The sequence below is a fragment of the Vespa mandarinia genome, unplaced genomic scaffold (assembly GCF_050613455.1).
Source record: "Vespa mandarinia isolate Hongniang unplaced genomic scaffold, ASM5061345v1 scaffold_55, whole genome shotgun sequence".
In the NCBI taxonomy this organism is placed as follows: Eukaryota; Metazoa; Arthropoda; class Insecta; order Hymenoptera; family Vespidae; genus Vespa; species Vespa mandarinia.
The window spans coordinates 536,415-547,344 of NW_028197189.1; the positions used below are offsets into that span (position 1 = coordinate 536,415).

The 10,930-nt window shown below is 41.8% G+C and overlaps 1 protein-coding gene across 1 annotated transcript; it reads right to left on the reverse strand.

Moving 5' to 3' along the window:
• Window positions 1-2,112: 2,112 nt before the first annotated feature.
• LOC146872102 (uncharacterized) lies at window positions 2,113-4,314 on the reverse strand. The gene has a single exon (XM_085664380.1). It carries the CDS (start codon window positions 4,312-4,314, stop codon window positions 2,311-2,313), a length of 2,004 nt encoding a protein of 667 aa, XP_085520506.1. The 3' UTR covers window positions 2,113-2,310.
• Window positions 4,315-10,930: the final 6,616 nt, after the last annotated feature.

The window sequence follows — 10,930 nt, forward strand, 5'->3', positions numbered from 1 at the left end:
ACGTATGCGAATTTCGGTATATGAGAAGATAAAATCGTGAAATCTTTCTAAATACTTGTGCCACAGATTGAAAAATGTTACCAATCGATTCAGAACATTGCATTTCATAAGATCAAACATCAATTTTATAGTGGAATCGAAGTTTTTAACATTGTTTCATTTCGTATATACGATTTTTCGCTCATATACGCGTATCGACGAAAAATGAAAAATTGAAATCTCGTCCGATTTCAATGATTTTACATTCTATCGACGCAGAATGAAGAATATAACAAGAATATAACGTTTTTACTATGTGTAAATACGCGTTATAACATGAAATTTGTCGAAAAATGTAATCGGCGTATGCGAATTTCGGTATATGAGAAGATAAAATCGTGAAATCTTTCTAAATACTTGTGCCACAGATTGGAAAATGTTACCAATCGATTCAGAACATTGCATTTCATAAGATCAAACATCAATTTTATAGTGGAATCGAAGTTTTTAACATTGTTTCGTTTCGTATTGTTACGTCCCAGACGGGAGAAAACACAAAAAAAAAAGAATTTTTAATTGTGAGCTGCTAATACGGTCAGGTCAAGGACTACCCTTCTACTCCAACCTCGCAGACTCCTCTCGTTTTGGTACAAGGACTCGGGATTGAGAGCAAGTGATTCCTGTTGCTCGAAGAATGGCTGCCGCATAGAAAACCGTCCGCTCCTTAGATGTATATTAGCGCCAATATATTTTTACTGACTTACCACCGCTGCCAAGACTTTCCAACCAATGAATGATATCAGGGGGTTGCCGTATATCCTGGACTGGAATTCGCCCCCTTGGATAGATATTAATTCAAACGCCCTCAGATTCTTTAGATGAATGGATGGGAAGTTCGGTGGACAACGAGATGAATGAAAAGTATCACCACAATTTAACAATAACGATTTAATATATATATATATATATATCACTAAAAATACACTAAATATACAGTTCGGTAAAACATTTGATTCAAACCATGAATTAGTTATTTGTGCGCGGAACTCGGGATACGCGTAATATTTATTTATTCTAATTTGTAACTAATTTACAACTTCACCCGAATTAACCAGTAGAAAGAGAGAAGAAAGATTCTTCCGTTATGGCCCTTATACTTGTTTAACCATACGGTCGCTCTCGAAGGCGTAATTGCCTATGAATCGTATGTCGTAATAATAAAACTACCCAGTAGATATGTCTATAATTCCTAAGTACAATGTTAAGTTGATTTATCTTAAGCGCGGAGCTAAAAGTATTGCTGCTGATCGGATTGAGCGACGGATGAAGACTGGCTGCCGCTCCGCTGGTCTCCCACTTGGTTGACTCCCCAATGATGTTGCTGCGCATGCGCGCCGCTCAGACTTGCCGCCAGCACGCGAGGGTATTGCCCGTGGGAAAGGAGTGGCGTGATGTAGTACAAGCATTCCTTCGTTACTTTTCTGGGAATTGCTGCCAGTCGACGCTTATCACCGGATGTAGTTCCGAGAATTCTTAGCCTCAGGAATGCGGTTATCAGCGGATACATTTCACAGAATTCTCGGTTCCCAGGCGCGGTTATCACCGGATGTAGTTCCTGGAATCCTTAGCCTCTGGAATGCGGTTATCACAGGATGTAGTCTAGCCATTCGTGATATGAATGTCTCGGCTTGTCGCTCTATCTTTATTACTTATATTCTAAATATTACAACATTATTATTTTAATAATTATTATTTAATAATGTGTGCCATTATAAGTGTGCGAGGATTTTAATAGTATATAATTATTGTTATTTCTAATTATGATTCTCATCTTAATAATTATGTAATATAAGGTCCCTTACCGCTATTAATCTATTATTAATCTGTTTTTATGCGTGTACGTATATATGTATATATATATATACATATATATATATATTGTTAATTTCTAGATATAAGGTCTTACCTATGTACTTTATTCTGTTTGTTTAACAATTTTTATTTTGACATATGTTCTTTCTTTTTATTTATTAAGTGAACCTTATCTAACAATAGTGTTCCCATTTTAATAATAATAGTGAATTATATCTCTTGTTAAAATTTCTGAGGTGCGATTAATTATTATTATGGCGTTACCCACTGTAGATTAACCTACAGAAGATTTCCGAGAGCAGAATTACCGATGTTGGATTATCTAAAGTAGAACTAGAGACAGTATGATTACCGACAGTGGGATTAGCATTTCCGTATCCTATATACTAATGTCTAGAGATGCTTGGGTACCACACGTCGTTATACGGCGACGTGACACCTCCCCCCTTAATTGAGTCGTTAGGAAATTTCTATTTCTGACGACTTGTTTTTACGAGCTGCTAGGATGCTTTCGAGAATCGGATATTTTGAACTTCCTCTGGTTGCGGGTGTCGGAGTAGCATCATCTTTTGTGTCGTCCACCGTTACTTCAATGGTATCACTATTTCCTTCACCCTTTGTTGTCTTCCTTCCGTCTTGCTTATCTGATCGTCCCAGATGAAGAAGTAGATGCGTCAACGAACTCCAGATGGCTCCTAACAGATGTAAGCTCCATCCATAGACAGTATGGAGCACGTATCCTCTGATAATGGCGTCGACACATAATTTTACGCCTTTAACTAGGATAAATAATCCGATCATTCCAGCACTTGCTGATCCAAATGCTAAAAAGCCTTGCCACAGCTTCGAGATTGCGCTATCCGTAATTTTGTTGATGTCTGCTTCTCCCAATAAGTTATACATCGAAACAGTGTTAGGTGGGATGCGGTGTCCTGTCGCTCCTCTGGCAATTGTATTTAAAAGTCCTGGTCTCTCTGCGGGGAACATGATGTGGTCCCGTAAGTTGTCCAAGTCTTGATGCGTATATATTCCGCTCGTCATTAAGTTCTTGGTATTAATATATTTCCATGCTAGCTTTGTTAATGGTTGGAGTGTTTGAGGAGGGAGTACCTCCACAGGTTTCGGTGTCAGTCTGTACCAATTTCCCTCCAAGTAGTACATGGATGGTAGTAGTGCGTTGCATTCCTTTATGGTGCCTGTCTTTACCAGTATTCTCGATTTTGGTGTCAGGTAAAGACTGTTATTCTGGTGCGTGACAGGTAGTTCATGGTAACATTCTTCTGATTGCCTAATGCTGACTGGGACGGGTGTACATTTTACTATGTGAATGACTTCCCCTACAGTTACTGCCATGTACCCAGCTGCCTTCATGATTGTATAAGCGAACTCATCTGGGCGGAGGGTTGCTAATGCCAAAGCGTTCTTAAGGACCTGTTTTTCTAGTTCGCACTTTTGCCTAATTACGTCGCTGTACAGGGCTGTCATTTGCGTTCTTATGTGTTTTTCGAGGTAAACAAATTTGGAGTTAACATAAGCGAACAGATCGAGGTTTTCGACTGATAATTTTGCTTTTGACGCAAAGGTCCTTCCTTTCTGCGTCTCTAGAATGAATAATTTTGGATGCTCGCTCAGTAGTAAAGTATATCCGCACAAATGATGCTCTGCTCTTTTTTCCAAGGTGAATGTAACGTCTTGAGTCGTGATGGTGTATATGTCCGGGTATACTTCCGTATTACCCATGGTTTTTAATTTGGTCGCAAATCCTTCATATAACACCTTGTAGTTATCGAAGTTACAGGACGACTCCGGCCTGGTCGACCAAAACGCATTTCCTTCCTCGTCGGTTAGGCACATTCCATCCGTAAATACGCACACCTCTCCTTTGCTCAAAATCACGTTGTTCTGTCTTATCTTTACAGTAGCATAATATTCCTTGATGTTAATTTTGAGTGATGCTTGCACCACTACATTGTCCCACGTGCCGTACGGATCGGCGTATTGTGTTCCCGAACACTTGCCGTCCATTGAAATTGATCCTGCTAATGTGGCACTCCGATATTCGGTGGCATTGGCCCGCAATCCTGATACCTGCAGGGTCGGTGTTATTCCCATTATACCGGTGTTGAACGTGGCCTTGCATGCCTCAGCTGTTAAGTCCATCAGGTATATTCGCCTTCCATTTTGAACAGCTGACACATGTGATGACATTCCGCAATAATAAATTGTTCTATCAATCTCCACTCGGCATTGGTATACGTGCGTGTAATCGTATTCTGCTAATTGTAGAAGCTGAATGTAGACTTCTGTAGCATTGGGTGCATGTGATGGGATATTACATTCTCCCGTGTCCAATAGTGAAATTGTTGTGATGTTGGTTGATCCTCCCCCACAGTCGTACCCCAACAAACAGTAACATTCAGAGATGATTCCTACGGTTGTTATTAAAATTCCGAGAAGCCCCATGGTTTCTGTAAAATAATCACCTTAACCTATTTCATTTTAGATATTCTTAACTTATTAGCATGCACTATCCTAGTATGGTTTCCTATTGATAGTTTAACATTATTTCGAGGGAGTATTTCTAAAATCTGATGAGGTCCTGTATATTGGTTGCCGAATTTGTTAGTAGGTTCCTTCAGTAAAAATACCTTATCCCCTTCCCTTAGCGTTAACGGTCTTGCTTTCTTGTCGTAATACCTTTTTGAAGTTTCCTTCGATCTCATCAAATTTTGTCGTGCTACCTCTTGTGTTCTATTTATTTTGTTTATTAGATTCGCGTAATATTGTAAGTATGTCCTGTCCATTTCATCGTCCAAAGGTGGATCTGAGGCTGGAACCCTAGCTAATTTTCCGAAGACTAGTTCGTAGGGCGTGTATCGTGTTCCCTCGTGTACACTTGTATTATATGAAAAGATAGCCGTGTCTACCCATTCGTCCCAATCTTTTTCCTTATCCGTAAATTGCTTCAGGTACTCGATTAGGACATGGTGAGACCTTTCCAATGATCCGTTTGACTGTGGGTAGAAAGCTGTAGTTTTGTACTGCTTTATCTTAAATTTACGTGCTATAGCTCGTAGTAGGGTACTTAAAAAGTTTGATCCTTGGTCTGTGAGTATTGCCCTAGGCGCTCCGAACTTACAAATTAAATTTGAGATTAAAGCATTGGCAATGTCTATTGATGTTGTGCTCGCAAGAGGGACGGCTAAAGAGAATTTTGTTAACTGATCCTGAATCGTCAAAATATATTTATTCCCCTTTTCAGTCTGGGCTAGAGGACCCACTACGTCGAGTGCTACTTTATCGAATGCAGATCCTGGTGTGTCCGTTAACACCATTGGTTGCTTATTTTTGACTCTAACTAGCTTTTTCAGTTGGCAATCCAAACAATTTTGTATGAAGGTCTGAATCTGCCCTTTCATATTTTCCCAAAAGTATCTCGTTCTTATTCTGCTATAAGTTTTGGTCACTCCCTTGTGACCCCCTAAAGCAGATGAATGGTTTTCGCGTATTAGGTCCTCGCGCTCATTCTCCTTGGGTATTCTAATCAAATTTTTACAGAAGCAAATTGTGCAATCTTCCGCGTCGAATAATTCTCCTAACCTTTGCTGGATATATTCCCATGGTATGTCATCTATTCTGTTCGAACTGGAGATGCTTACCGTACGCAAATCTAGTTCCCTTGTCACTGATAGGAGCGATTCCAGAGCATCATTCAGAATTTCTACATCCGTTATCACATTATTATTTTCCTTAATGACTAATGATATTAGATTTTTAGATCCATATTTAGTGACCCTTGCCCGACCTAGAGTTAAATCCTTGTAATTTGGGAGTTTATTCATATCCTGAAGCTGTTTAGCACCCTCATCGCAAGGGTTGCCCTTCTGAGTAATGAAGATAGCTAGATTATCCCTTCTCATTGTTAATCTATCTCTAGTTTCTGTAAGATTCTGTGAAATTCTGAATGTGTACTCTTCCTGATTCTGCAATTCATATGGCCGCGATATTGGTTCGAATAAAGTATCGGAACTGGAGTCTGAATCGCTATCAGCAATGATAGGAGAATTATTTGAGCAAATACCCTCCGTCTTGCCTGGCACCTTACTTATGTCTATCCGATCGAAGAGCTTCTCTAGCTCTCTTGTATCAGATCCGTGTGTGCCTGACCTGCGAGAATACAAGGACTCGTTTGAGGAGCTGTCGTCTCTATGTAGTGGCAAGACCTGCGCCGTTCCTGGTGGATTTCGCGAAAGAGCGTCGGCATTTGCATTGGCTGTGCCTGCCTTGTATATTATTCTGAAATCGTACTCGGCTAGTTTCAAACCCCATTTGGTCAAACGCGAAGTTGGATCTTTGTGGGATTTTAGCCACACCAGTGGACGATGATCAGTAACTAGCGTAAATTGCCTGCCATATAAGTATGGCCTAAAGTAGTGCACGGCGTAGACTATTGCTAAGAGTTCGCGTTCGATGGTCGAGTAGTTCTTTTCAGCTATATTTAGTAGTCTTGAACAATAAGAGATAGGCAGGTCTTTCCCTATCGGTCCCTGACTAAGCACTCCACCTATAGCATAACCTGACGCATCCGTAGTAACGTTAAATTCCCTACTGAAGTCTGGGTATTGGAGCACAGGTTCCTTGCACAGCGTGTCTCGTAGTGTCACGAATGCCATTTCCTGTGGCTCACCCCACTTAAATGTCACTTCCTTCTTTAATAACTCTGTGAGAGGTCTTGCCAGCTTAGAGAATCCGGGGATGAACCTCCTATAGTATCCCGCGAGTCCCAAGAATTGTCGAACGTTCTTAGCTTTCTTTGGTTGCGGGAATTCTTTTACGGCACGTAGCTTCTTCGGATCCGGTTTCACACCGTCTTTGCCGATGATGTGACCCAGATAAATAACTTCCTTTTTCAGAAATTCACATTTGTCAGGCTGCAGCTTCAAATTCGCCTTCCTTAGTCTACCTATAAGCTTGTTAAATTTTATCTCGTGCTCATGGAGCGACCTTGCGTATAATACTATGTCGTCCAAGTAGACGAACATTTCTTCGCCTTGAAGACCCGTCAGGACGAGGTCCATGAGCCGTTGGAAGGTGGCTGGAGCATTCTTTAATCCGAACGGCATTCTCGCAAATTCGAAATGCCCGTGAGGTGTCGAGAAGGCGGTCTTGTGGCTATCATCTGGGTGCATTTCGATCTGGTGAAATCCGGACTTTAGGTCGAAGGTAGAGAAGTATTTCGCTGAACCCAGCTGATCGAGTATCTCTGTAATGTTAGGGAGGGGATACGCATCCCCGACAGTCTTCTCATTAAGTCCTCTATAATCAATAACCATTCTCCACTTGGGATTTCCCATTGAGTCAGCCTTTTTGGGTACTACCCAGATAGGGGAATTGTAAGGAGAGAGGGATGGCCTTATTATATCACTCTCTAACAGTTCTTGTGTCTGTTTATTTATCTCTTCCTTATGTATGGGTGGGAACCTGTACTGTTTGGTATGTATCGGTATCTCATCGGTAGTAATAATTCTATGCGTCAGCATCTGCGTGCTCTCCAGCTGTTCTCCTGGGAGATGAAAGCAGTCTGCGCTGACAGATAAGAGGTCAATGACGCTCTTCCTTTCTTCGTTGTTCAAATGATCTAGACGTAACAGTGCTTCAACCTCCTTTGCCCTATTATTGTTCTCTCGCTTCCTCCGCCTATCTTGATCATGGTTCCTCTGACAATTCTTGATCGTTCCGACGCATACCGTTATTTCCTCTTTTGATGTTCCTGGTGTATCTCGTATTTTGTCCTGATGTGCTTCGAATGCTTGTAATTCCAGCGTGGGAATCACGATATCCTGATCCTCATTAGTGGTGTTTATCACCCTGAGATAAGCCCGACCCTGGTGATTTTTAACAATGGCTTCCCCCATGTATATTCCCTGTAAGGATTCTATCCGTGGAATGTAACCTTCATCGATTTCGGGATTCTTGACACGGCAATGAAACACCGCACTCGTCCTTGCCGATACGCGCATGAATTGTCTGTCTGTGAAAGGCACTTCCTTGTCCGCGATCCTCATACACTGTTGGGTGTAGCTTACATCAGCACCAACTGTTTTCAGGAACTCACTTCCCAGAATACCGTCCTGCTCGATCGGGAAATTCGATCCCACCACGTAAAACCGTACCTTTTTCCCAAAGAGGTGGGCGGCCAATGAACCCCTCGTTCGAATATGGTCGTCCGTAATACCACATACCTTTATTACATCGTTGTTGTCGATATAGGAATTCGATTCGACAGCACTTTCTTTGATAATGTTAACTTCTGCGCCAGTGTCAATCATGAATTTGACCTGTCTTCCATGATTCCCGATGTCCATAACTATGGTAGGTGCTTTTGCTGTTGGTTTATAATTTATTGTTGCGACTTGTTTGATTGAGTCGCCTGCGCATTGGATTGTCCGTGAGCGTTTCCCATGGCGGCCCCGCTCCTGTCTGATCTCGACGGGCCGCTTACAGGGTTTCCCTGGTTGCTGGACGTTGAGTGGCTTCTTTCCCTATTAATGGCCCTTGGCGGCGAACTCCGGCGGTCATTGCCTTGGCTATACTGTGGTCTATGTTCCGTCGATTTCCGGCGGCTTCTTGTTCTATCCTCCGGGCTCTGACGGCCCGAATTATACGCGTGGTGTTTATCCCCACTTCTATGTTCACTATCGTACTTAAGTTTCCGGCAATCCTTTAAAATGTGGCCAATTCTCTTACAATAGTAGCAGGTTCGCTGTTCACGTGGGCTAAATGGCCTATTGTTTAAAGCTACATTTAGTACCTGGTCTTTTGACCGAGGAGAGGAAGGCCTTGCGGTGATTTCCGAAAAGGTTGGTGGTCTCCCTCTGATTCGGCAATCCTTTGCCATATGACCGCTTCCCTTACAGATTGTGCAAATAGTCTTTCCGCTCGTGATCGCACGTATTTTAGGGGCCTCCCTTGATTCTTCCTTGCTGGTACGAGCTCGGTTTCTCTCTAGGGCCCTACTTATTCTTAGAAGGGCGTTGGCCGCCGTCGTTAAGTCGTGATATCTTTCATGCTTCATCCGTAACTCATATTCCTCCGGCAAGCCATTCTCTAGTGCGTCGAGTACCTCGCACTCAATTCGTCTCCGTTGATGATCTGACAATTCTCCCGATTCCTTAATTTCCGCCTCGATTATGGCTTGTTTTAATTCCTTTATGCGTTCGGTGTAATCTAAGATCCTTTCCCTGGATTTCATGTAGATATTAGCTAATTGTCCCTTATAATGGCTTGCGGATTTGGCTGGCTGGAAGGCTGCTTTTAGCAAGCCTACCAGTTGTTCTATCGTTTGTAGCTCCTGGTCTTCTGTGACTGAATACGCATGCCCATCTAATTTGGCTCGAATTCTTCGAACTAGCATCGCTTCCACTTCCCCGGAAGGACGTTCAAGGAACAGATCCATAGCCCTCTTGCATGCTCTCGAAAATTGGAGGACCGATATATTGTACCCATCAAAACGCGGGATTGTTTCGGTTATTTCCTTTAGCTTTAATTCTGACCCTGCCATTTGGACTGGTTTCGTTCGAATCGGTCTAGGTTCAGGTTTCTCTTCATCTGTTACACGATTTCTCCTAGGTAAGTCAATGTCGACGATAGATTCCAGATTACTCCTAGATGAATACGGGCTCCTTTCACGGGGTATGGCCGTGGCTATAGGCGTATTTCGCGTCTCATTTATTAACATAGATTCGTGCCGATGGTCTAATTCTTTTGCGCGAAGTTCATTTTCACGTCGTTGAAGATTTATTTCGCGTCTATCTAGATCTATGTCACGTTTTTCTATTTCTAACTCTCGGTTATTCAATTTCGTTTTTTGATCAGTTATTTCGCGAAGATGTGTTTGGATATTTCTCTCCTGTTCTTCAATTTTCATTATTCTCGCTTCTAATTCAGATTCTAACTTTTGCATATCGCTTTCTCGTTCCCGCATTTTCTTTTCTAGTTTCTTGATTTTTTGTTCTGTGGCTTTATTTTCCTCCAGACAGAGTAATATCCTTGCTTCCCGTTCGTCTAACTCTCCCTCGTACGCTCTTAATTCCTCCTCCGTGAGGGAGGTCCTTGTAGGAGTACCGGGTTTTTTTGAAGCCGCCATTCTTAGAGTGTTGTTGCGAAAGGTTCTAGCGTTAAAATCGAATATGCCAAAAGAAGTAGGTAAATGAAATAGTTAAGTCCCAAGGGAGGCTTTACCATCCCACCGCTGCCACCAAAAATTTTCTTATAATTTTTGTTACGTCCCAGACGGGAGAAAACACAAAAAAAAGAATTTTTAATTGTGAGCTGCTAATACGGTCAGGTCAAGGACTACCCTTCTACTCCAACCTCGCAGACTCCTCTCGTTTTGGTACAAGGACTCGGGATTGAGAGCAAGTGATTCCTGTTGCTCGAAGAATGGCTGCCGCATAGAAAACCGTCCGCTCCTTTGATGTATATTAGCGCCAATATATTTTTACTGACTTACCACCGCTGCCAAGACTTTCCAACCAATGAATGATATCAGGGGGTTGCCGTATATCCTGGACTGGAATTCGCCCCCTTGGATAGATATTAATTCAAACGCCCTCAGATTCTTTAGATGAATGGATGGGAAGTTCGGTGGACAACGAGATGAATGAAAAGTATCACCACAATTTAACAATAACGATTTAATATATATATATATATCACTAAAAATACACTAAATATACAGTTCGGTAAAACATTTGATTCAAACCATGAATTAGTTATTTGTGCGCGGAACTCGGGATACGCGTAATATTTATTTATTCTAATTTGTAACTAATTTACAACTTCACCCGAATTAACCAGTAGAAAGAGAGAAGAAAGATTCTTCCGTTATGGCCCTTATACTTGTTTAACCATACGGTCGCTCTCGAAGGCGTAATTGCCTATGAATCGTATGTCGTAATAATAAAACTACCCAGTAGATATGTCTATAATTCCTAAGTACAATGTTAAGTTGATTTATCTTAAGCGCGGAGCTAAAAGTATTGCTGCTGATCGGATTGAGCGACGGATGAAGACTGGC

Coding starts and splice junctions, on each gene's coding strand:
- LOC146872102 (XM_085664380.1), bottom strand. CDS start 4,314: ATGGGGCTTCTCGGAATTTTAATAACAACCGTAGGAATCATCTCTGAA.